The sequence below is a fragment of the Mustela putorius genome, unplaced genomic scaffold (assembly GCF_011764305.1).
Source record: "Mustela putorius furo isolate JIRA1106 unplaced genomic scaffold, ASM1176430v1.1 tig00000460_pilon_pilon_pilon, whole genome shotgun sequence".
NCBI classification, from domain to species: domain Eukaryota; kingdom Metazoa; phylum Chordata; class Mammalia; order Carnivora; family Mustelidae; genus Mustela; species Mustela putorius.
Window position 1 is genome coordinate 10,213,846 of NW_025421389.1, and position 27,833 is coordinate 10,241,678.

At 36.0% G+C, this 27,833-nt stretch overlaps 1 protein-coding gene across 8 annotated transcripts in view; it reads left to right on the forward strand.

Moving 5' to 3' along the window:
• ZBTB44 (zinc finger and BTB domain containing 44) overlaps positions 1-27,033 on the forward strand; it is a 67,443-nt gene extending 40,410 nt beyond the window's left edge. For 4 of the 8 annotated variants that reach the window (XM_045080345.1, XM_045080346.1, XM_004763923.3 and 1 more), the window contains 4 exons: positions 14,016-14,100; positions 15,219-15,382; positions 17,047-17,347; positions 19,714-27,033. In XM_045080345.1, coding sequence (XP_044936280.1) covers positions 14,016-14,100; positions 15,219-15,382; positions 17,047-17,347; positions 19,714-19,996 — 833 coding nt within the window. In that variant the 3' untranslated portion in view covers positions 19,997-27,033. Of the gene's footprint in view, positions 1-14,015; positions 14,101-15,218; positions 15,383-17,046; positions 17,348-17,927; positions 18,037-19,713 lie in introns of all 8 variants that reach the window. The other 4 variants (XR_006606870.1, XR_200318.3, XM_004763924.3 and 1 more) reach the window with 4 other exon arrangements.
• The last annotated feature ends 800 nt before the right edge of the window (positions 27,034-27,833 follow it).

Below are 27,833 nucleotides of genomic sequence, written 5' to 3' on the forward strand. Positions count from 1 at the left end.
GAATGCCATATTAACTTTGTTGATTTCTTGAATTTTGACCTACTTTGTATTGTCACTACAAAGTGTACTTTCAGACTGGATGATACAAAACAATAGTTTATTCTCTCATTTTTCAGAAGGCCAGAAGTCTGAAATCAAGGTGTTTGGCAGGGCTGTGCTCCCTTAGGTTTTAGAAGAGGGTTCTTTTCTTGCCTCTTCCTAGCTTCCGGCAGTTACTAATACTCCTTGTTGTTCCTCAACTTGTAGTTGCATCCCTCGGATTTCTACTTCCATCTTCAGGTGGCCTTCCTGTGTTTCTGCCTACAAATCTCCCTTACTTTATAAGGACACTGGTCTTTGGATTAGGGCCTGCCCTACTCAGGATGACCTCATCTAACTTAATTACATCTGCAAAGACCATATTTCCAAATAGGGTCACATTCCTACATATCAGGGGTTAGGACTTGAATATAGCTTTTTGTTCACATAGTTCTACCCACAGCACCAACTAAAGATCATATACCTGAATTTGGGTCAAGGTGGTTTTTTTTTTCTTTTTTCTTTTTTTTAAATTTTAATTCCAGTATAATTAACACAGTGTTATTTTAGTTACAGGTGTACGATATAATGATGCAACATTCTACATGTTACTCAGTGCTCATCATGATGAGTGTGCTCTTATCCCCCTCACCCATTTCATTCACCTCCCCTGTGGGGAGGCTCTCAGTTCTCTGTATTTGAGTCTGTTTTTGGTTTTGCCTTGTTTTTCTTTATTTGTTTTGTTTTTTAAATGCCACTTATGAGTGAAATCATATGGTATTTGTCTTTCTCTGACTGACTTATTTCACTTAGCATTATACCTTCTGATCCATCCATGTTACTGCAAAGGCAGGATTTCATTCTTTTTTATGGCTGAGAAGTATTCCTGTGTGTGTGCACGTGTGTGTACACACTGCATCTTTAACCACTCATCTGTTGATGGACATGGGTCAGGATACTTTTTTTTTTTTTTAAGATTTTTTTTTTTATTTATTTGTTAGAGAGAGAGAGAGAGAGATACAGAGCGCAAGCACAGGCAGACAGTGGCAGACTAGAGGCAGAGGGAGAAGCAGGCTCCTTGCCGAGCAAGGAGCCCGATGTGGGACTCGATCCCAGGACGCTGGGATCATGACCTGAGCCGAAGGCAGCCGCTTAACCAACTGAGCCACCCAGGTGTCCCGGGTCAGGATACTTTTGAAGAATTTCAGTGACCACACCTTCAATAAAGTATTTAATGTTAGCTATTTGTTAATGTGACCAAGTTTTTTTGTTAAATTACTATTCTTTACTCCTCATACACCTTCTAAATAATGAACTATTTCATGGATATTATTATTTTAATCATTTTATCTGAGAACTTAGAAACCAAATATTAATCTCACTCAGTATCTTGCTTACTAGGCATGTGAGATAGTCTGATTTTAACCACTCTCAGGTGTATCTAATCAGTTGAGATATGCCTTTCTGTCTTACTAACATGACTAAATAGAGAAGTTAGACTTAAGTAGAATAAACCTACCAGTTATATAACTATGATTTACTTCCAATATATACTGTCAGGTACAGATTCTGTTATAAAGCTGACATGTGAGTAACTATAATAGGAATATCACAGAATCAAGGATATCCAAAGGAGTTGTTTTCCTTGCCTTCATAGTAAATGTACTAATCACTCTCAATTAATCTATCTTAACTCCAAATCTATACAACGAAACAAAGCTTTACTGTACAAAATTCCTAGAGTATAGTAAGCACTCAAAAAATGTGGGCAGGAGAAAGGAAAAATATGTATCTAACTTTTTTTCTGTATTCTATAAGAATACTCATAAGAGTACTTAATTTTACTACTGATTTATTAAAGAAGATATCTAAAAAGTAGTTTGTCTTTCCTAGGGACTGGGAATATAATATTTAACACATTATTTAAAAAAATTTTTTTAAGATTTTTATTCATTTGAGTTGAAAGAGAGCTTGAGCAGGAGGGAGGGGCAGAGGCAGAGAGAGAAGCAAACTCCCCACTGAGCGGGGAGCCTGATGTAGGGCTCCATCCCAGGACCCTGAGATCATGACCTCAGCTGAAGGGAGACACTTAACTGACTGAGCTACCCAGGCGCCCATTATTACAAAATTCTAAAATTGATAATCCATGAAGTTAACTTAGATAGGATTTTGCCTGTTCTTTTAAGTTCCTTTTATTGCCATTTGGCCCAACAGGGGGGTTATAAATCTGACGACCCCAGTTTAGGGCAAATAGAAGCAATAAATACAGCAAATTTAAAAGAGAAAAATAGTATGCTAGTTTTCGGTTGGGTCTTCATACTCAAAAAGATGGTCATCAATATCTGATACAGTTTTTAAAAAATGTAAGTGAGATGGCTTTATTATTTGTCTTGAAGTATTCAATTATCTTTAGGCACTTCACAAAGACAAAATAAATAGCTCTAGATAATCGACAGTTTCCTATGTTAAAGGAATTCAGTTTTTTCTAAACTTTAAAATCTGCCATCAAAAGTAAAGCAATTGTTACAGGGGTCAGTTATATTAAGAGATAATTTGACAGTTTTCTCAGTAGCAGTAGTGAATAGATAATTGGCGACTAGAATAATGGTAGGATTACAACATTGATCATATATGGAAAAGTAGTATAATGATTAAAAGTTCAGGGGTTGGAGTCAGATCTAGAATCTGCTACCAGTTTCTGCCACATGATAGGTGTATGACTTTGAGGAAATAAATCATTTAACCTCAGTGAGTTCCTATAACTATAAAGTAAGGATACTAATACCTATCTATAAAATATGTCAGTGCCCTCCAGCAAAAGACAACCAGGAACATAGTTGTACAGTTCAGGGTAGTAGTTTTAATGTCTGAAAATCCCTAACAGGTTACTGCAAATACACAGGGTAAGTTAGTGTGCAGCAGGCACCTGTAAACCCTGTGATCACATTAAGAAGTAGTATCCTCATGGTTGGTGTTTGGCGAATATAAGTATCATTCAAAAACCAACAGGAGTGTGTCGGTTTTATGTCCCTTAAAATGGACAGATTCCTTGAGGAAACTGTTAATCAGTTAAAACAGTTTCTGCAGAGGCTGAAGTGTCTCTGAAGAGAATAAGCTTAGACTGTCGTATTCAGGATATCCTGTATTAATGTCTTTCTGATTGAATAGGCCTTGATGATAGGATTGTAATGACTTAAGCAGAAGCATTTTCATGATGTCAGATCAGGGAACATTTTTTTCTCAAGGCTCAGAGCTGAAATATAATATGATACAAGGGGCCATTAAAACGGAACCTACCTTCTGACATGTTTAAAGGAACAGTTATTAATAGATAATAGATTCATTGATCTGTTACATTCAAAATAGTCTTTATAGTCTGGAGAAAACCTAGAAGAGTATTGTTTTTCCTTAAGTGACAAAAGGAGATCTTAGGGAGTTAAAAAACATGAAGTAGAGATGAGAGATCACATTATTTGTTAAACAAGATTAGTATTGATAGTAGGTAAGTAGTAAAGGGATAGAAAAGATAACTGAAGAATCAAAATTAATATGATTTTGTTATCTTGGGAGGGAGTTATCTACTTTTAAATCAGTATCTTCTGAAGAATCCCTCAAAAAATGTGTTGTATGTATTTTGGGTTGGGAAACATGAATCTACTGAATAGCACCTTGAAATTTTACTGCTAAATTAGTTGTTAATAATACCTGATCAGGGGCTCCTGGCTGGCTCAGTGCGTTAAAGCGTCTGCCTTTGGCTCGGGTCATGGTCTCAGGGTCCTGAGCTCAAGCCCAACATTGGGCTCTCTGCTTAGCGGGGAGCCTGCTCCCCCCTCTCTGCCTGTCTCTCTGCCTGCTTGTGATCTGTCTCAAATAAATAAAATCTTGTATTACATGACATGTATTACATGACAGTGATGACAGCAAGTAGGTTTAGTTAACATCTGTTACCACACAAGAGTCTCATGATGAGAACTTTGAAGATATACTAGATTAGCAACGTTCCGATATGCAGCACGATATTAACTATCGTCACCATACTGTATATTACATCCCCTTGATTTAGTTATTTCATACTGGAAGTTTGTACCTTTTGACCGCCTTTACCTGTTTTTCCTATCCTCCCAACCCCCTGCTTCTGGCAACCATCCTTGTGCTGTCCTGCTCTCTGTTATCTTTGAGCATGGTTTGTTTAGATTCCAGGTAAAAGTGAGATCATACAGTATTTGTCTTCCTCTGATTTCACATAGCATAATGCCCTTAAAGTCCATCCGTGTTGTTGGCAAATGGCAAGATTTCTTTTTTCTTTTCTTTTTTTAGTGGCTACATAATTTATTCCCTTTATTTTTCTTGATGTTTGTGGATGATAGGGACAGTCAAAAGTCTCAGTAAAATAGAACATTTATGGAGTTCTTCGCAATAATATCAGTGAATGTGTGGTCCTATTACTGGAGAAAGAAGTTGGGATTTCCCAAGTCAGGAATACAAAATCTAGTAATTTTTTTCCCCATCATTATAGCATAGATCTTTAGCATGAAAAAGCCTCAGGCCACCCTAAAAATAACCAATAACCAGAACAAACTGATTGCTCATTGGAGATATTTAAGTATACTTCAGTGTTTGGTCCATATCCATGTCTTATCAAGGTTGTGTCAGTGACAGCAAGGCCATACGTCGGAAGTAACCATGGCAGTGCCTCTTAAAATCCCCATTCTATAGTGTTGCACAGTGTTGATGCACCTCAAGTGAACAGTCTTGTTTATGTCAGAAGCTCCCCCCAAAATGGTCATTTGCAGTTCCAAATTTTCATTGTTGAAATCAGTTTAGAGGTGAGTGTATTAGCTAGTGTTAGAGAGAGGAAACATGAAGGAGGCAGATGTTTGGCCTAGAAGAGGCGGCAGTTTTAGATTGAGACAATTCGTGAGAACTGCAGTGGTCCAAAACAATGTTTGTGTAACTTTTTATTTCAGGGCTCGGTTAAAGGCCAGTTGTCACTGATCAGGGACCAGACAATACCTGATTCTGAGCGTGTGAAAGTAAACAAAGCAGTTCTTAGGGATGCAGACAAAATTGAGAAAGTCCTTAAACCTTTTTTTTTTTTTTTTTTTTAAGATTTTTTACTTATTTATTTGACAGAGAGAGAGAGAGAGGTCACAAGTAAGCAGAGAGGCAGGCAGAGAGAGACGGAAGCAGGCTCTCTGGCAAGCTGAGAACCTGATATGGGGCTTGATCCCAGGACCCTGAGACCATGACTTGAGCCAAAGACAGAAGCTTAACCCACTGAGCCACCCAGGCACCCCATCTTTTTCTTTTTTTAAACATCCTCATTGAAAATAAAAATCGTCATTGAAATATAACTCACTTATATTGAGGTGCCTGGATGGCTCAGTGGGTTAAAGCCTCTACCTTTGGCTCAGGTGAAGCATGGTCCCAGAGTCCTGGGATTGAGCCCTGCATTGGGCTCCCTGCTTAGCAGGGAGCCTACTTCCTCCTCTCTCTCTGCCTGCCTCTCTGCCTACTTGTGATCTTTGTGTGTCAAATAAATAAACAAAATCTTTAAAAAAAAAAATATATATATATATATATATATAACTCACATATAAAATTCACCCATTTAAAGTGTATACTTTAGTGGTTGTTAGTACATTCACAAAGTTGTGCAACCATCCCCACAAAAGTTTATAACATTTTCATCACCCTAAAAAGAAACCCTGTACCTTTAGCTGTGAATCTCTCCTAGTCCCACCCAAACCCTAGGCAAACACAAATATACTCTCTATAGATTTGCCTGTTCTAAATATTTCAGATAAGTAGGATCATGCAATATGTGGTCTTTCCTGACTGGCTGCTGTCACTTTCTGTACTATCTTCAAGGTTCATCTGTGGGCATACCTTGTAGAGTTTTGAAAAGTTTTTGCCAATCAGAGATCTTCTGAACTCAGCCTCCAGGCCCATTTCAGATGGATTCAGTTCAGATCAGATGGGCCTATCTCCATCCTCATTGTAATGTATTCCTCTTTAGACAGGAGTCAACACCCTAGACATACCTATCATAGGAGCAGGTCTTAGGAGGCTAGAAAACAATCTGACCAAGAAACAGTGACAAATCTGAGTAGATAACCAAAATATTCCCAAAAGATTTTCTAGGAAAACAAAAGCAAACCCACCACTGAAGGACTTTACTGTGAAATATTTTAGCTCAGTTTGTAATGAACTCAGCCAAGGTCAAGTTGCACCTCAAATGGGATTTTAGATGTACACTCTGTTAACAAGGTGCCCAGTGCAAGAGAACAAGAATTGCGATTGAATCTCAATGGATCCTCCATTCTTGCCAGTGTCTGGTTGCCAGTGACTACGAGGAGCACAAATATAATTGAGCAAGTTGGGTTTTATTGCTCATTTGCATTATAGAAAATCACACACCCTGGGGTCTTTAGGGTTTCTTAGTAAGAGGGTGTTAGAAAGAAATTAAAGGTTTTGGCTTGTGTGAAGTGATTTTAGGGAGGATTCACAGAAGTGATGGGGTCTGCTCAGGACTAGCGATATCAGTAAGCAGGGAAAACTATGATTATGTGTCTTTTTTTTTTTTTTTTTTTTAAAGTAATCTCTTCACCCAGTGTGAGGCTCAGACTCACGACCCCCAAGATCAAGAATCGCATGCTCTTCCATCTGAGCCAACCAGCCACCCCTGTGATTGTGTATCTAGGAAAAATATCTAACAAATATCTAGGATTGCCTACTAGTGGGAAGCTATAGCAGCAGTAATTTTTTTTTTTTTTTAAGATTTTATTTATTTATTTGACAGGCAGAGATCACAAGTAGGCCGAGATTCAGAAAGAGGAAGCAGGCTCCCTGCTGAGCAGAGAGCCTGATGCGGGGCTCAATCCCAGGACTCTGGGATCATGACCTGAGCTGAAGGCAGAGGCTTTAACCCACTGAGCCACCCAGGTGCCCCAATAACTTTTATTAGCTAGAGGGGGGATGTTTGGTATTCTTGTAATTGCACAATGACCTTGTTTTTGGCTGTGCTTAAACAAAATTATGTGTTTTGTCTCAGACCATTGTGACCTGGTCTGATGTTGTTATTCTGTGAGATTATCTGTGTCCAACATAAAGCGCCAGGGTCTAGCTGTGAACACCAGGCCCACTCCTTAGTGTCTGTGTTCAGGCCGGTTCCTGGATGTTAGGAGCTGCTTTTCTTTCTCAAGTATGAAATGAGATAATGTTTTAAAAACACATGGAAGAGTGGCTGGCACATGGTAAATGTTCAGTAGTGGATGGTCACTGGAGTTCTTTTTCACCACCCAGAAGAGTTTTTTATGTCTTGGGTACTTAAATAATGGTTAGCGGCAGAAAACAGGAATCCCTTTGATGCTACAAAAGCTATTATATACTACTAACTGATGGAAGAGAGTAGACTCTATCTTGATAAGATAACCCTTACCATATGAAGCTAATTGTCTCTATAAATCTGTTTCCTGTTTCATAAGGTGAGAAAATTCCATTTTTATAATTTAAGAAGCATCACTGTAACTCAAGGAAAGTAATGCTGTTTGTGTATCCTGCTCTTAAACTGTTTTAATTAAATTCCAATTCATATGATTATTTGTGTTATCATTGCCAAAACCATCACCTCGGGAAAAAGTTTAAAAGATTTTCATCAGGGGCGCCTGGGTGGCTCAGTGGGTTAAAGCCTCTTCCTTTAGCTCAGGTCATGATCCCAGGGTCCTGGGATTGAGCCCCGCATCGGGCTCTCTGCTCAGCAGGGAACCTGCTTCCACCTCTCTCTCTGCCTGCTTCTCTGCCTACTTGTGATCTCTGTCTGTCAAATAAATAAATAAAATCTTTAAAAAAAATAAAATAAAATCTTTAAAAAAAAAAAGATTTTCATCAATAGTTGCATAAGTGATATAACATTATTTGTGTGTTATAATGTCCACAGTATAGATAGAATTCTTAAAGTGTGCTTTTTAACTCTTAATTTAACTTGGAGTAGTTTTTATATTTAGCTTTTGGTGCATTAATAACCATGGGCAAGAGGAGAATGTTCTTTAAGAGGGGCCATCTGCTAGATGTAGATCTTTTTTAGCTTTTTCCTTTTTTTTTTTTTTTTTTTTTTTTTTTTTTTTTTTTTTTTTTATAATTTCTTTTTTTTTTTTTTTTTAAGATTTTATTTATTTATTTGACAGAGAGAAATCACAAGTAGATGGAGAGGCAGGCAGAGAGAGAGAGAGGGAAGCAGGCTCTCTGCTGAGCAGGGAGCCCGATGTGGGACTCGATCCCAGGACTCCGAGATCATGAAGCGAAGGCAGTGGCTTTTTAAGCAAACTCTTGACAGTGCTAGAATCCATCCAAAGCAGTGTGGTTTTTACTTCCACTTCTCCAAGACTCCACCCCTGCCCCACCTAGAAGTAGTGTGGTCTGATTGTGAGAAGCAAATGTCAGATCAGTCTTCCTGACTTGCTCTAGTCACACCTCTAGTCCTTTTTTGCAGGTCTTTGCCTATAAGCTTTAATATTGTCTGCACTCTGAATAGCTGCAGAATACTGCTATAAAGAAGATTTTTGTGTGTCCATGGTGACCAGGTCCAAATACTGGGATTTTTCCAGTTTTTATCCTAGGACAGATTGAAATGTTAGTGTTTAGTTCCCTTTAAGGAAAAAATGAGAATGGGGAAGGAAATGTTGACAAGTGAACAGTTTTCTTAAATTAGCAGTATCTGGTCCCCCAATCTGTATTAAAAACAAATCAAAAGGATTGGGAATAAGTTGGGCAAGTAGATATGAGGAAAAGCATACAAAGATTTTAACAGTAAGGGAAAGAGAAAATGAAAAGGCATACAGAAATGCTAAACACACACCAGTGAGAGTGAGGTTGGGTGTGGGAGAGAAGTGTGTAGGAAGAATATAGATGCAGTTGGGGATGGATGTAAATGCACATAGTCCTGTGTCCTTTCAAAAATCTCTATCAGTGTATTAGAATAGTAATATAGTAATTGGTGTCCTTGTGATGTTTGCCATGAGTCATCAAGAAACAATTATATTTAGTGTTCTTAAGAAATCAAGGCAGACTGTCACAAATTTTCTAGCACAAATGACTTAAAGTAAGTTTGGATGCCTTTACAGCAATTAGGTTATTTTTTGGGGAAAATTTTACTTAAGTGGAAAATGTATTCATTTCTTAATAATGTCAGCTAATTCAAGCGTTCCAAAGGGGAAAACTGAAGTACTGGATTCTACGTTTTCATCAGAAGGAAATTTCACACTAACTCTCTAATAACATGATATTTATTAAATATCCACATGTATATGGTATTGTTCAAACTGTTACAAACTAGTTTGTTTTAGCTTTCATTAAAATATTGCAACCAAAAGCATGCTTGCTGTTACAGTGGACTATACAACTTGAGTTCAGATTTGTTCATTTGGTAAAGCACAGCTTATTTGCGTACGATAAATACATTGGCAAAGTTCAGTCTTTGAGAACAGGATAGGTTGTGCGGATCTTCCTCCCACTAAAAACAACATGGGGCTTTTTTTAGTATTTGAAAAATAGTCGGGGAACTGCCAAGTTAAACGTGGGGTAAGGGGAGCCCAACCCAGAAAGGTAAATGTATATCAGAGCACTAAAACCAGTTGTTTCCTAAGACATTTGCCAGAACACAAAGGGGATTTGGTTCATTAACTCAAAGATCAAGGCAAACAGAAGTTAAGGCTCAGAGCATGTGAAAGTTATATGAAATCCTAGAGACCTTGCTTTACACTGAGTAGGGACCCCAAAGGACTTCCCCACTACAACCAAATTGGCTTCCCTTCCTCCAGACCCCAGAAGACTATAGAAATAGCTGCCTTGGCAGTGGGCAGAGTAGAAAATGGGAAGGAAAAGGGGTAAAAAAACACATCTCTGCGAAGTTGTGGCCACTGACCAGCCCTCTTGCAGATTTAGATCCTGATCTAATAGTTGCACAAGTGGGCCAGGGAATTTCAGTGAATTTGGTGTAGATAGTGGCCTCCAGGAACATAGCAGAAGCAAACATAAAGCTTCTCTGGAAGAGGGCATATCCATCCTAAGCTAAGCAAATCATGTCTCTACATACCATTTTTAAGGGCAGTAACCACTGTGAAAAACAACTGAGGCCCACAAGGAAACAGCAGAGAAAAAAACAACAGTATAACAAAAACAGGTAGCAGAAATGCATTGGTGCTTAGTTTTCACACACAGATACAAAATGCATATGCTTACCAAGTTTTAATGAAATAAACCTGAACAATAATTACAGACAATAGTATACTGTGAAAAGTTGTAGCAGATTTGGCAGGGGCTTCGGGGGGATAAGTAGGTCTTCTAGAAAAGAAAAAAGTAACCAAAAATAAAGAACTGTTAGCATTTTGACAGCAGATTGGATTTTGCAGGAGAGAGAATGGGTGAATCAGAAGATAAAAGAAGTCACCTGTGGGATGCCTAGGTGACTCAGTTGGTTAAGTGTCTCGCTTCAGCTCAGGTAATGATCCCCGTGATCAAGTCCTACGTCGGCCTCCGTTGCTCAACAGAGAGCCTCCCTCTTCCTCTGCCTGCTGCTCCCTGCTTGTGCGTGCACATGTTCTTTCTCTCTCTCTCTCTCTCTCTGACAAATAAATCGTTAAAAGAAAGGAAGAAATCACCTGAATGCTGCCTAGAAAGAGACTGTATTAGTGTATCTCCAGATCATGGGGGGGTATGTATATAGGAGATTTCTTAGGATGGATTCACTCACATGATTATGGAGGATAAGTCCCACAGTCTACCATCTACCAGCTGGAGGCCCTGGAAAGCCCATGATGTCATTCCAGTACAAATTCGAAGGTCTGAGAACTGGAGGGCTGATGGTATAAGTCTCAAGTCCAGAGGCCCAAGAACTGGTAGTTCTGGTGTCCAAGAACAAAAGATGGATACCCCAGCTCAAGCAAAGACAGAGCAAATTTGCCCTTCTACCTTTTCTATTCTGGCCTCAACAGATTGGATGAAACACCCACAGACACTTGCCATCAACTCCATTGGTGAGGACAGTCTTCTTTACTCAGTCTGCTGATTGAAATGCTCATATTTTCCAGAAATGTTCTTACAGATATACCCAGCAATAATGTTTTACCAGGTATCCTAGCATCCTTAGCCCAGTCAAGTTGATGCACAAAATTAACCATCACAGGGACAATGGCAGAAACTACTACGAAGAAGAGAATAAAGGTTATGGATGATACAAATGTAGGTTTGATGAAGCCCTAAGAAGAGAAGAGAAAATGGCTGAGAATTTTCTAGAATTGGTGAAAAACACCAATCCATAGATTAGAGGCCAGCAAATCCCAAATAGAAATAATAAAAATACAAACCTAGGCACATTATAGAGAAAATAGAGAAAAGACAAAATAAGACATTACCTTCGGAAGAATGACTTCTGAAACCAGTGGAATAATATCCTCAGTGTGCTAAAAGAAAATTATAACTGTCAATTTTCATGCATAGTGAAAATACCTCTCAAGAATGAAGGTGAAATAAAGATATTTTCAAAGAAACAAAAAATTTATCATCACAAATCCTCACTAAAGAAAATTCTTAACAGTGGACTTCAGGCAAAAGCAAAGTAAGCACTGATGGAAAGTCTAATATACCAGAAGTAATGAAGAGCAAAGGAAAGGTAAAATAGATGGACAAATATTGGTAAACATTACTTGCATAAAAGTAATGATATTTTGTGGGACTTCATCAAAGCGAAGTAAAATATCACAATAATTCATAAGTTGCAGAATGAAAGTGTAGAAAAATGGAGTTAAACTGTTCTAAGATCCTTAATGTTCAAAAGTTTTAATTTCAGAATTTGGTAATTATGTGTCTGATTTCCAAAGTAACCAGTAAAAATAGGGAAAGATTATATAATTTCCAAACTAAAGAGAGGAAATAGAATGATAATTATCATTTATGTCTAACACACTCATTTTAAAATGTATAAAGAAATGCAAAGGGCCAAGAATAGCCAAGGAGTTCAGGAAGCAAATGAACAAGGTGAGAAGACTTACTGCCCTATCTGATAGAAAAGCTCTGGTAACTGAAGATTGGCATTGATGTAAGTTCAGACAAGCGGATGGGACTAATGGAACCTGGAAACAGACCCATACACTTAGAGGCCTGCAGAACAGAGAAGAAAAGACAGACATTTCAGGAAATGTGTTTGATTATGAAATCAGCTCCAGGTGGATTAAAGAAAAGACCTAAATGTCAAGGGCAAATGTTTGATAAGATTACCTGAGATGAGGAAGGATTTTTTTTTTTTAAGATTTTATATTTAAGTAATCTCAACACTCAACATGGGCTTGAGTTCACAACCCTGAGATCAAGAGTCATATGCTCCACCAAATGAGCCAGCCAGGCACCCAAGGATTTTTAAAAACAACACCAAAAAGACACAGCTATGAAGGAAAATAATTACAAATTCAGTTCAATTAAAATTTAAATTTTTGGTCATCTAAAGATAAGCCATAGAAGTGAGAAAAATATTTCTAACATGTATCACTGAAATATGAAAAAATTCATAATAAAAAGCAGACGACTCAGTAACAAGCCTCGAACAGGCATTTCACAAAACGGGGGGTTCAGTAAATAAGTGTGCTCAACCTCACTAGCAATAGGGAAATAAAACTCAAGCCACAGTGAAATATTGCTACATACCCACCAGATCGGTGAAATTTTAAAAATTCGACAAGACCCAAGTTTTTTGCTAAGGAGGTAGAATGATAGAACTCTCATACATTGCAAGTAGTGATATAAATTTAGTATGATCACTTTGGAAGAGTTTAGCATTTTCTAATAAAGATACACATATCCAATGACCCAGCAATTTTTTTTTAAGATTTTAAAATTTATTTGAGAGAAACAGCACAAGTGGGAGGGAGGGGAGAAGCAGGCTGCCTGCTGAGCAGGGAGCCCAATATGAGGCTTGATCCCAGGACCCTGAGATCATGACCTGAGCTGAAGGCAGATGTTTAACCAACTGAGCCACCCAGTGCCCCAAACCAGCAATTTCATTCCTAAGTATAGGTACCCTTAAAAAAAAGCATTATGTTACATGTACAAGAATATTCACAGCAGCATTGTTCATGGTAGCCTGAAACTGTACATTGAGTGAAATGGCTAGATTATGACTATTACAGTGTAAACTTTCACCTGTAATAGCATGGATCGGTCCACAGTATTGAAGGAAAGAAGACTTAAGAGTGCATTCCAGTGTAATTCATATAAAGTTTGTAAGCAGTAATACTAAACTATATACTGTCGTTGGTGAGGGCGGCTGATTTTCTGTAAAGGGCATGATAGTAAGTATTTTAGACTTAGCTGCCATGTGGTCTCTGTCGCAGCTGCAATGACTCTGCTGTGCCACTGGTGTAAAAGCAGCCCTAGATGGTTCATGGCTGTGTTGCAGCAAGAGCCAACCCATAGTTTACAAGTACACATGTTGGAAATAAAAGTACTTTTAAAAGGAAAAGGGGAAGGAAATGAGGTCCATGAAAGATAGAAGAGTGGTTATTACTTGGAAGGAAGAAGTTTTGGTTTGTGATCCAGGCAGGGTAAATGGGGACTTACGGGATGCTGGCAGTGTTTTAGTGAGACTCGTATGAAGGTTGCACAGATACATACTCACTTTATAGCTGTCTCTTGAATTCTATGTAGAAGTTCTATGTGTATGTCACAATAAAGTCTTGAAAAGTAAAAATAGTGCTTCCTTACATGATTTAATTTTATGCAAATTTTTGTTTAGTTTACATTTGAATTTGCTTGTTTCTGAAATTTATTATTTGTTCCTAAAAGAATTTAAGTAGTAATATAAGGCTGTTGTCTTACATCTGATTTCTGTAAAAGATTTCTTTATGTTCTGTGTTTTAGGGGCTTGGTGATACAGATTGCAGTTAATATCTTGGCTCATTTATACCACAGTATTGACAGCTGTCCTCTTTTTGTCCTTCTGTTCACAGGTTCAGTAGATGAAGGTGTCACTGAAGGGTTACCTACACTTCAAAGCACTTCTAGCACTAATGCTCATGCAGATGATGATGATCGGTTAGTACTGACATAGTATGTTGTTTTCTTATAAAGGGGGATTGCAACTGTAAATCCAAACATTTTAACTATATAATTTTAATTATATAAGAAGTTTATTGGTACCTCATTTTATTTTTCAGAGCAAAGAGGTCATTACATCATGAATTAGACCACCTATACAGGGTTTTTTTGGCATTGAAAACAGCCCAGGCCCATTACCTTTAAATAGTTTCTGTATCAGGGATTGGTGAACTGTGAACCACAGGCCAATTCCAGTTCACCACCTAATTTGTAAATCAAGTGTTCCCATAAAGCCACACTCATTTGTTTATGTATTGTCTGTGAATGCTCAGGTTGAGTGGTTGAAACAGAGATGAAAGCCAAAAATATTTATTATTTAACTTACTACATAGAATGATGCCAAATGCTCCTCTACATACCCATAATTCACAAGTCATTATCTTCAAACTGTCCCTCCCTTCTTCATATTTTCACATAGATGTATAAGGGGCTTCCAGACTTAACATGGCCAAGACCCGTAACTCCCCACCTAAATCCCGGTCATCCAGTCTTACCTATCTCTAAAGAGCATTGTCATTAGTTAAATGTAGAAAAGCACAGCATTGAGAAATATTAGGAACTATTTGGTATATGGTGTATTTGGGGAATATGAGAAAAAATGAGGCTGGAAGAGTACACAGAACCCAGATCATAAGGAGTCTCCTATGCCTCGCAAAGGGTTTAGACTTTGAAGGTAGCAGTGAGCCGTTGCAAGATTTTAAAGAGGGGGCTGATTTAATCAGATCACTGTGAAGCAAGCAGAAGGATAGATGGGGGGGGTTGGGGGGCATAAAGAGAGGGAGTGTATTGATGAAGACCTAAATTAAAGCAATATTAGGAAGGAAAGTATTAGAGAGATTAACGGTACCTGAGGTAAAATCATTTATATGTTACTTAAGATGCCAGACATTCTGGACAATAACATTGTTTTTCATATTGCTATAAATGAAACTTTTAATGTAACACTTAAGCTCTCAAAAAGTCATTTTTTCTTCTGTTCATTTTTAAGTTATACAGAAATATTTATTCAACTTAAAAATCAGAATCTGGTTGCCTTCTTTGGTCTGTTTTTTTAGATTGGAAAATGTTCAATATCCCTACCAACTCTACATTGCTCCTTCTACCAGCAGTACAGAACGACCAAGTCCAAATGGTCCAGATAGACCTTTTCAGTGTCCAACTTGTGGGGTACGATTCACCCGTATTCAGAACTTAAAACAGCACATGCTCATCCACTCAGGTAATGCCACCTTCCCTATTGTTGCATAAATGAGTACTTGAAACATATTTAGAAATCCCAGTTAAAAATAGAAAACAGTGTTTTTGAAGTTTAAAAAATATGTCTCTAAGACATTGGGGAGGTATGTGCTATGGTGAGTGCTTTGAATTATGTAAGACTGATGAATCATAGACTTGTATCCCTGAAATAAATACTACATTCTATGTTAATAAAAAAATATATGTATCTCTGAGAAGTCAGATAAGCCTTACTTATTCTGTTGCTTAAATGGTACAGTATGAGAAAGCTTAGCACATTTGCCATAGGCCTAAGTATTTAGATTAAAACTTGAAGGGCTGTGTGTGTATAATACATAAATAAAAGGGATATATTAGTTGTGTGTATATGTACAATAGAGAAGCACAAATACTGTTTCTCTATTGAAGCAGATAGAGCAGATGAAATTAAAAGGGTATCTATTGGGGCACCTGGGTGGCTCATGGTAACGTTAAGCCTCTGCTTTCGGCTCAGGTCATAATCTCAGAGTCTTGGGATCGAGCCCCGCAACGGGCTCTCTGCTCAGCGGGGATCCTGCTTCCTCTCTCTCTGTGTCTCTCTGTGTACTTGTGATCTCTTTCTCTGTGTCAAATAAATAAAATCTTTTTTTTTTTTTTTTGAAAAGGTATTTATTGATGTTCTTTGTACTATTCTTGTAACTTTTCTTTAAGGGTTGGACTTATTTCCAAATAAGTTTTTTTTTTTTAAATCTAATAACCATAATTTAATTTCAGTTCTGCAATCCTAAATTTCTCTGTACCCTGATTAATCAGCTTTGTATTATTTATTAGTATAAAAGAGATTTTTAATAAATGATGCTTAGTACAGATTTAAAATTTAGTTCAGTGATCACATAAAGGCAACAAAATTCTCGTGGGTAAACACTGACCTCTGATAGAGTAAGAAATCTTTGCAACTGTTTTCATCTGTGTTTTTATCTTACTTTCCTGTGCCCTGGCTAGTTCTAATAGTCCTTGAGCTAACATCAATTCCCTATGACTTTATTTAAATCAACAGATTATATTTTGAAGGTTTTTAAAAATTTTGCCAAAACTGTGATAGTTAATTGGAAGAGACAATTAATATACTTTATAATTCACATATTAGTTTCTATATCTTTTTCTGTCACTTTACATTAAAGGCCCAGAAACCCACTTTGCCAAGTGATAGTTCTACCATCATTATTAATTATGTTCAGAGATGTTAGAATTTTCCTTTTTTCTTCTCATTTCTCTCCCAGGTAGGGAATGAAAAGTAGGTCCTTTTTCCGTCTTTTCAGTATAAACAATACTACTTTAATGAAATTGAAATAACAGTGTTTTATGGAGTTTTTAATTCTGTTTAAATACTGTGATTAAATCATCTATAAAATAGATGTTCAGTATAAACAAGTTTACCTCTCCCTCTAATGCCTTTCTCTCTTTCTTTCTTTCTTTCCTTCTAAGCACTGTGACTTTTCAGATGTTCTTTACCTTTTCTGAGATGTTGAATTGGAATCCATTTTTGCTGATTTTTGTCTTTTTAAATTACCTATTGCTACAAAATTATAATTCAGAAATTTGTGAGGTTTGTGACCTTTCGTTTTATTTTGTTTTTTAGATAATATTTTGTTTTGCTTAATTTTGTAGGAATTAAACCATTTCAGTGTGACCGCTGTGGGAAAAAGTTCACCAGGGCTTACTCGCTAAAGATGCATCGCCTAAAGCATGAAGGTAAACGCTGTTTCCGGTGCCAGATATGTAGTGCCACTTTCACTTCCTTCGGGGAATATAAACACCACATGAGGGTTTCCCGGCACATTATCCGCAAGCCTCGGATTTACGAGTGCAAAACATGTGGCGCCATGTTCACCAACTCTGGAAATTTAATCGTGCACCTGAGGAGTCTGAACCATGAAGCGTCAGAGCTAGCAAACTACTTCCAGAGCAGGTGAGGTGCACAACAAAAACGAACCAGGAAAACTGCTGACTAAACTCTCTTTTCCTGCTTTTAGGGCAGCCTGCTGTGTTTTTTATCAGGTTGCCAGCTAATCAGTCACATTCCTTTTAAATTCCCACTGTCCATACTCTGATCCCATGATCTGATAAAATTTTGCTGAATCTTCTAAGTTTATACAATTATAAATATTTTTCTAGTTGGTATTGGAAATTTTTCCCTACAGAAGTAGACTGCTTACCTCTTGCTTTGTCTTTTTGTTTTGTTTTTTGTGTTTTTGTTTTTTCAATAACATAGGGTTAAAGTAATATGGACCATACTGGAAAATTTACCATGTTGGATGATCTTAGTGATACTGAATTACTTCAGACTCTTTGGATGTCATAAAATTTTTGACCACTTCTCATTTTTTAAAATTCTATATAAAGGAACATATATTTACCAATAAAGAAAGAAACTTCAATAGCAACTATGATGGATATGATTCTTTAGATCAAATTTTCTTTTTCAATTTAAAGCTCCATGCTTTTAATATTAATAATTTATTATAATAGAATTCCTTTCTGATTTATAGAGTATCCAAGGAAATCAGGTTCTAGTTCTGCCTCTACCACTAACTGCTGTTATGATTGAACGTGTCACTTTACAAATGAAGAAGCTTGAAACATAGAGAAAGATAAAATGTAAGCTTTAAAGATGATTTCTAAGGTCTCTAGATATAAAATTCTGTCATCTTTTTTAAATATTTTATCATAAATACACATCTGTAGGAATCCTTTGTTTTTTATCAAATGAAATCTTCCTAAACCTTTACATTTTAAATCATCTTTATTTTTTAAATCTTATTTTTTAATAAATTCTAAATTTTTTTTTTTTTTTTTAAAGATTTTTTTATTTTTATTTATTTGTCAGAGAGAGAGTGAGCGAGCATCTGGAAGGCAAGTCAGAGGGAGAAGCAGGCTTACTCGATCCCAGGACGCTGGGATCATGACCTGAGCCGAAGGCAGCTGCTTAACCAACTGAGCCACCCAGGCGTCCCAATAAATTCTAAATTATTGCTAGATAAATTCTGTTTTTCTCCCCAAACCTGACATTCATGTTATTTAATCATGTCTGAATGTCTGGTTGTCCTATCATTAAACCTAAATTCTTTTTTTTTTTTTTTTAAGATTTTATTTATTTACTTGACAAAGAGAGATCACAAGTAGGCAGAGAGGCAGGCAGAGAGAGAGAGGAGGAAGCAGGCTCCCTGCCGAGCAGAGAGCCCGATGCGGGACTCGATCCCAGGACCCTGAGATCATGACTGGAGCCGAAGGCAGCGGCTTAACCCACTGAACCCACTGAGCCACCCAGGCACCCACTAAACCTAAATTCTACATGTCTTATCAAACATTGTTTGTTCATAACGAAAATAGTGTCTCAGTTAACCACTCCTGTTGCCTGTATCTTCCCTATTCAGAGCCCTCTACTGTCCATTCCTCTAACACCTGAAGACTTTAGAAAATACAACATAGGGCATTTTAAATTGTTTTGCAGATGAACAGATTTTAATTTTTTATTAATACTGGACAATCAAATTATAAAATATCCTTCTTAAATGCATTAGTTATTGACATTCCTAGCAGAATGAGCTTGTTTAGCTTAACAAAGATTTAATTAAAGCATCTAAGATTTATAATGTTTATTCTTTTACCAAAAAATGCATATAGTAGAAAATTTAGTAAATGTAGGAAAGTATAAAATATAAGAAACTATAATATTTTCTGATCTAACCACTTAGGGATAATACCCACTGTTGTTAAAATTTGGGTATATTTTACTGTCCATATTCAAAAATTAAATACTTAATTACTCTACTAATAGAATATTAAATATTTTCAATATTAACACTTCCTGAGGACTAATATATAACCAGTCTCATGACATTTTCAAATATAATGCCTTTTATGCTCAAGGACTTAAAAAGCTAAGTTGATATACCTCTTAATTAGTATATAATCCAAGAAAGGTTAAGCAGAAGTTATTCACATGATCTTTGCTTAAGTGAGCATGCGAATTACATTTGTTTGTATACGGAAACTCTTCTACATAGAACAAGAAAGTCTGTTTAGGTGTCTAAAATGACAGTGGAGGTGATAATCTTATCTATTGGTGGTAGAGAGAATTGATGTACTTTGGTTCTAATGGATACTATTGGTTCATATTTAGTTTAGAAATTGAACATCCTGAATTATAACCAATCAACAATTAGAGAAATGAAAAATCCCAATCTTGTTTTACAAATCAGGTCTTTTTATTGTGGCTAATTTATTACTTGTTTGAAAATTAACTCCCTCTTTCATCCTTTGCCTCTTATCTAGTGATTTCCTAGTACCGGACTACTTAAACCAGGAGCAAGAAGAAACCCTTGTTCAGTATGATCTTGGAGAACACAGTTTTGAAAGCAACTCCTCTGTTCAAATGCCTGTAATTTCGCAGGTCTCCTCGACCCAGAATTGTGAAAGCACTTTCCCCTTGGGGTCTCTTGGTGGGCTGGCAGAAAAAGAGGAAGAAATGCCAGAGCAGCCAAAGACCAGTGCTTGTACTGAGGCAACCAGAGATGACCCCCCAAAATCAGAGCTGTCTTCTATAACCATTGAATAATTTCATGGTTTGGCTTCATTTTTGGTTTTTGGAAAGTGCCTGTGCTTGGTCTTGTACTTTTAAATTTAATTTTTTAAACAAAAAAGAGTTTAGGAAAGAATTTCCCTTTTTACTTTGTAAGCCCCGCAACTGACGTTTTATTTTTCGTTTTATTTTTCGTGACTGAGAGATTGCTTCTGTAAGTGCACACTAACATGATGTTGAAACATAATTGAAACTGAGACTTAAGGAGAACCAGTAGACTTTAAGGCCTCTGTCAGTTTCTTCTTCCATTATTAAAAGTGGGCTAATGAGATCATGAGGTAAAGAAGAATTCAGATGATTGTTGACCTTCCTGAGATGAAAGGGTACACCAGAAACAAATTACTAAACATAATTTGACAGGTAGCCTGAGTAGATATTTGCTCTTTATGCACAAGATGTTGTACAATATTTTGTAAAGCCTGTTGGTTTTGGAAATATTTACGGTAAGCTTTCTTAAAAATTATTAGGGTAAATGCTTCTGAAATCCAATGTACTCTTTTTTTTTTTCATTTCTTTGTCATTTCTATTATTTTTCACGGTAAAAATAATAGTTTTGGGAGAGGCAGTCCCTGAACTTTTTTTAGTACCACTCCAAATAATCTTTCTTCTATGAAGTCGGAGAACCATGATTGAGAATAGTCAGGCTGTGCATGAAATGACCAGGAGTGGGAAATGAAGTATACATAAATCTCAGCTTTATAGGAACTCTTTTAATACTGCTTTTCTGACTAAAATTGTTGTTTACCTGGTCTCTGAATGTTAGTGCCTGGCTAATTAGGTCATTGCCTAAATCATTTTCCTCTTGCCCCATGAACAGTACTTCCTCTTGCATATACTGGCATGATATCATATAAGGGAAAAATATTGGAGATATTCTATATTTTATATATAGGCTTATGTAATCTTGGGGATGTTTCTATTGTGCTGATTTGGACAAAATAAAAGAATTCTCTGTTAAGGCTACGTTCTTAACCCAATTAAGATTGTTTACAAAATTCCTTATGTCAGTGATACTTTGTTTTTTGTTCCCAAAATATTTTTAGACATTGCCAAGTTCATTAAAAGGGTTAGTGTAGGTTTTACACAATGTAAGCAATAATGTAAAAGATAAGAAGAGGCTTTAAATTAATGATCTATGACTCATTAATCTGGGGGGAAAGAATCGTTAAAACTAAAACTAAAACCTTAAATTAATATCACTTCTTTTGCTGCTAAAAAAATGAAACTTCCTGTTTATAGTTGAAATTTATGTGATACTCTAGACTGGAGTATACTTTTCATCTAGTGCCATTAAAGCATCACTGACCTTGATCCTAAATATTCATGAGTCCATAGACAACTTCTGAATAACTTTTTTCTGTGTATATTCCCAAACTTTAATAATTATAAGAACACCTGATTAAATTAGAAAAAGAAACTAAATACAGTTTTTTATTCAAAACACATGTTCTGAATTTTGTCCAGGTGCTAGACCTTAATAATAAAATTAATTTTTAAGTTCTAGTGATTTTACTTGTTTCATTTTTTTAATTGGCTAATTCTGTGATTGATTTTCCTCCCACAAATGTAAAGGAAGGGAAAGTAAATGCATTGAAGATTTTTTTTTCAGGTAACATTCTTTTTCTTGATTCTGCTGTCTTGAACTTGTTTTTGACTCCTTATCTCCATCTTGAACATTTTTTCCCCCTTTGCTCCCAAACACAGGTATATTACCTTCAGGAAGAACAACATACTCAAATTATGATGGGCTTCCACCGTTTATGCTTCTTTACTAGTAGGGTTGAATTACATTTTTTGCAACAGACTGAGATACTTAATTTGTAACAGTACTGCTGTGTCTCAGCTAGAAAGGTCAGGAATTTTTATTTTTAATGTCCTACATATTCTTGAAAATTGTTCTGCCTACCAATGGATAAGCCTTGGAGTTAATTTTAAAATCTTACATTGGCAAAATAAAAACTAGGTAAAATTATGGCCAGGAATCATTGTTGCCTTCAGTTCTAAGAGTTATTTTTTTTTTAAGGGTGTGAAAAGAAGGAAGGAAGAAAAAACAGAAAGAAATAGGGTTTAAAAAAAAAAACCAAAATCGGGGATTTTTATGGTTGAAAGTGTTAAAACACGTCCCCTATTCTGAGAACTCTACATTAAAAGAGCCCACAATTTTGGCAGCTCAAAAGTGGTCTGTATTCTCAGAAATGTAGGATTACCACTACTGGCTCTTCTTTCCCAAATGGAAACTTTAGATTTTCATTGGTAATTACGGATTGCACAGCTTTTCAAGTTTAATGAAAAATTTGAATATATTATGAAAATGTGTACTTGGTTTGTTTATTCCCCAAATCTTATCAATACAGGTAGCTAACTAGTATTTAACATAAAGTGATATAAACAAAAGCCTTTTTTTTCTTTCATTGAGGCTCTACATTTTTCTTGATAGACAGCTTAAGGATTTTTAGCTTATGGATCTGTTTTAGGAAACTAAGCCGCAAGGTATAATTGTATATAGTGTTATTTAGGTTTATTTAAAATTCATCGGAGAGGGATACCCGAATGTATAATTTTTACCAGAATATATGAAAAAGATTGCAAAGAGATGAAAGCTAGTTACATTATCCCATCCATTAGGGATTGCCAGTGAAACTAAACAAAAAATTCCAGTTTAGAATACTTAAGTATAGCTATCTTTGTTAGGGCCCAGGAGGGTAACTTTCTGATATTTAAAGGGCTTAAATTTTAGGATGCAGGATAAATTGCCTTTTTAAAAACGAGTATTTTATACAAGAAAAGCATTTATTTTACATTTTTATGCTACCAAATAGATGAGATACACTTTAGAAATGAGTAAAGATGCTCGCTGTGATACTGGATGTTACAGCTCCTACGGTCGTTCTTTCCATTTTTAAGGGTGTGTTCTAACAAGGAGGCGTCTAGCGTGACCGTGATTGTAATAATTCAGAAACAAAAGGATTAATACTGGGGGGGTTATGTGAAGTTTTTAGAAATGGATACAGATGGAGATTTTCATCCACAAATACATTTAAATGAATTTCTCTTACTTGGAATTTCAAGTAATCATCTTAATTTTTATTTCACATAATTAGTTGCACATTAAGTTACACTGCCAGTTTTTAAAGTTCTCAATTTCAGTGAGACAAAGTGTACTAAAATGTTTAAATAGCCTCATTCAGTCTTATATTTTAGCCTTTCAGCAACCATTCTGGATTAAGTAATTTGGATCCATGATACGACACATGCCCTTTGATTTTTAAAAACAAACAGAAAAATGTGTTTTGTTAAAATATTTTTTCAAATGGAATGGACTAGTCAGCATATCTAATGCAGTATCATTGGTAGCTCTGTTACCTTCTGACTACTGAGCCAGACTCTCCCCATTGTATAAATGAGTCCCTGGGAACCTTTGGAAGCTGTATTAACTCTTTCAGTCTTTTATTTGATCTTCTGTTTTATTTTTGTATTCAGTCTAGATAGAGGCCAGTTATCTTGGTTAGCGGCTTTTATTTTGAAGATTCTCAGATCTTTAGTCTCTTAGTTTTGTAGTCCCTAAAAAAAAATTATAAGGTAATAGCAACTCTGTACTGTACCACATGGAGAAAATCATTGTTATTGCTTGATGAATCAAGTCCTGAAATTGTAATATCTTAACAGAAAGGAGTTTGAGGTTTGTTGAATTGACGAAGAGAATTAGAAGCTTTCATGTGGCACTTATCCTATTTTCACTCATCTGTAAAATGTGAAGCTATAACTCTGAAATATACATCCAAGTGAGGGAGAATAGTTTTCTAGATATTAATATTAATGGCAAGGGGAGTGACTGGTAAAGTTTGCATTTGGAAGCAACCCAAAGTTGTTAAAAGGTAATAAATATGATTTTCACTATAAGTTATTGACATAAGATGCTTTATTTATAATATATACAGATTTTAAAAGTAACTGGAAGAAAAGTGTATAGAAACTAGATTTTTCTTAAGCAGTGGCACAAAATTGGGGAGAGTTCTATTATAGTAAACACATCTATGAAGAATATTTATAGCTAAGCATACTCCTTTAGCTTTAAGCTAAAATCTCAAAATTTAAACTTATTTTTTATTTTGCTTATACCCACTTTTTTAATGTCATTTTACTTGTGGTGATATAGGCTGTTTTTATTTGGAAAGCCCTTAGCAAGCTGAATTTGCCAAAAGCAATAATGGTTAAGATTAAACAATGAAGTGGAATTGAATGAATTTCCAGGTTCAACTAAGGAACAGACATTTTGTGGATATTTTATTCTTCGATTATAAAGGCTGAAATTTATTAATGGAGGAGTTAAGCTTATATCAGATTATGGGATATAGACTCTTAGTGACATCCTAGTTGTACTTTTTTTTTTTTTAACCTCATACTAAACTAATACAGTTAGATATATCCACTACATTGTAGTGATTATATTTTTATGACAGAAAAAAACAGTTCCAGGTCTTTACAGGTAGTCTCTGCAGAGATGTCAGGCAGTGTTATGGACTCTCAGTTTGGCGGTATCCAAAATACAAAACTGCCTTAAAGTGCTCGTGCTACTTTAAGCAAACTTCCTCTGTGCAGGCCCCATGCCAGTTACAACTAGTACCAAGGTTCTTGTGTACATAATAGTTTACAAAGAATTTAAAAGTTGAGACCATTGACTGAAAACAGAAACTTTTTTTTAAAAATGTTTTTAACTTTAAAAATTTTAATTTCAGTTTGAAGTGCCTGGTTTATAAAATCTAATTCTTTGATTATTGCCTTTCTATTTTAAATTGACTAATTTTGCTAAGTAAGCTTAAAGCCCTGGATTCAGTTGTGATGATTTATTGACAAAATCGCTGCTTGATTGTTTGAGGGGCTAGTGTCATGACTTTTATTACATTATCCTTGTTTTTCCAAATGCTGGTCTAACTATATCCAGATTTCGTAATCCAGTTAAACAAGCTAAAAAATCATCCTGTAATTGTATGTTCAGGTTACCAAAGTACATCACCTTCTAAGGAAGGATAAATCTTCCCTGCTTTAAGAGGAGCCAGTCAACTCACTTTAACACGTTTCCAACGGCATTAGTGGAAGCTGTGTTCATTTAGAGGTGGGAAGCCTTTCATGCAGTTCCTAGAAACATCTGTTTTCTAGAAAGAACCTTTTCTGTGATTAGATTATAAATGTGTTTTCTCTAAAAGCTTTGCTTTATTTCAGTTATCAATTTAATTTTCAAGTTGATAGATGCTATGTAAGGTCTCTCATACTGAGAGTAGTCCATTAAATTACTGAAAGTTGCACTGCTTTTCATCTTTCAGGTGCCTGAAATGAATGCCACCAGGTATTTGGAAGGAGTAAGATCATAAACTGTATTCATTTTCTTCCTTATACAAAGTGATGTCTTCTAATGCATATATTTCAAGATAAAAAGAAAAAAAAAAACAGCCCTTAATAGAGCGAAATTTGGTTTTGATCCAAGTCCCAATAATATATTTGATTTTTCTGTTGTTACTGGTGCCTCCTGTTGCATCAGATAGCGATTGCCTGCCTCTTTATAGGGCACCCTTGTGGCACCTTATGTCCAATTGGAAGATAGTGTATGGCTTCTTTGTGCCTCTACTATCTTTTCAAAAGCCATTTTATAAAAATCCTAGGTAGCCTATTTTAATATTTAAATATATATATTTGTGAGATACTTTTAGAATAGACTTTTTTTTTTTTACTTTGAAATTCCTGTATTCTCATTTTTAAGAGTAAATTAAAATTTTCCAGGATTAGAACTTGTCTTTTTCCACAGCAGCATAATGAGAAAGATTGAAATTGAAATTGACCATACTTCAGTGATAGAAAAAATTGATGTCTGGTTACAGGAGACAGATATGAAGGAAAAAATTGTTTTGATGTCACAGAAATGAATTTTTAAATGAAATTGTGGTTTTGTTTCTGTAATTTCATATTTGCTGCTACAGTAGCTCAATAATTTTACAGAGCTAACATACAAATCTGGCTCCATTTAAAAACTGGAGTACTTTCTAGTACAACCAGCCTGGGAGGAAACTGCGCATCACAGTTTTCCAGATGGGTGACTGACTGCTTTGTTTAGCCAATGCATGCTTAATATTTTCCTATAGGCCAGCATCAAGAAGTCTGGGGGAAACTTTTTTTTACCTTGTAGCATTATGATTCTTTTTGGTCACTGGCGTTTTATGAAACCGTTGGGGGAGGGTAATGCTGGGGCAGAAATGTGAATTAAAAGTATATGGATGGGTGTTTTTATGTCTTCTACCCTCTCCTAAAACCAGTACAACTCCCTTAACTGCCAGTCCCCAGCTCACCAGCTTTGTATCCAGTTGTCATCTCATTTAAATATGGCTTTACTTGGTGTCAGTGGCCATAGCTAAGTTACTTGGCATGTTTGACTTTCAACAATAATGAAAATGGTTTTGGATTTTGTTTTATTTCCTAAAAAATGTATACAATGTCAGAACTTCACATTTTATACTAGTATCTGGCTATTAGTATTTTACAGGAACCATAGTTCTTGGTGACTTCATATATATATATATATATATATATATACATATATATATATTTTTGTGACTTTTGTAAACTAAGTGCCGTTTCAACGTTAACAATCATTTTTAGAGTTATTGTAATCAATGTGAATATCATGTTTTTTCAAATCTGTTCTGAGCCTATAGTGTTTGCTTTGTGAACATATGTGTATTGTATATATTCTGTATAGTTACATTGTACTGAAATATTAGCTTGTTTGATATAAGGAAAGTATGTATTGAGTACCTTTTTGCTAGCCTGGTTGTTTAATCTTTTTAAAAAAGGTTTAAACTTTTTTAAAAAAATCTTTAAACTGGCCTTTATTACATGGTCACAAAGTTGCAGTTAGAAGGGATGGGCAGGGAAAAACTAGTTTTGAGTGTCTTTGAATAGAAACATAATACTAAGATTTTTTTTCTCATTAAAATATCTTATTAATGCTTTATGGAGTAAAACTTCCTGCTGTTGTTTTTTATTGTTGGCTGGAAGGAAGAAACTGGTGGTGCTGGTTGAGAAGTGGATGAGAAAGTTATCAGAATAACGCATTACTTAAATAAGCATCCACTGAGTGCACACAGACCAGAGATTCTTACATTAGATGGTACATGCCAGGAAGAAAAGAGCTGAAAGTGCACCGATTCCACAAGCACTGTGGATTGAAAGAGATAAAAAGGAAGCTAGTTAGAGAAGCTCCTCAGATCTTAGAGCTGTTGAAGCACGTTCTTGTGCAAGGCTACTTCTTAAAGTGTGGGTTGCACCTTTAGAAGTGTTTCTGAATCTTTCCTGAAGTTGTACTTTATTGTTGAGAGACGTGTTAGTAACATTTCAGTAATACCTTACAACCAGAAAGTAGAAAACCAGTACTTGGGTTGGGGGTGGGGGAAGACAGCTCATTGCATAGGTAGTAAACCTTTGAGAGAGCCTAAAGAAAGGGCTTTCTAGATTTAGATTCATCTCGATGTGGCTTTTTTTTTTTTTTTTTAAGAATTTATTTATTTGACAGAAATTACAAGTAGACAGAGAGGCAGACAGAGAGAGGAAGGGAAGCAGGCTCCCCGCTGAGCAGAGAGCCCGACATGGGGCTTGATCCCAGGATCATGAACCGAGCCGAAGGCAGAGGCCTTAACCCACTGAGCCACCCAGGCGCCCCTCGATGTGGCTTTTTTTTTTTTTTTTTTTAATTTATTTATTTGAGGGAGAATGAGTGAGAGAGAGCATGAGAGAGGAGAAGGTCAGAGGGAGAAGCAGACTCCCA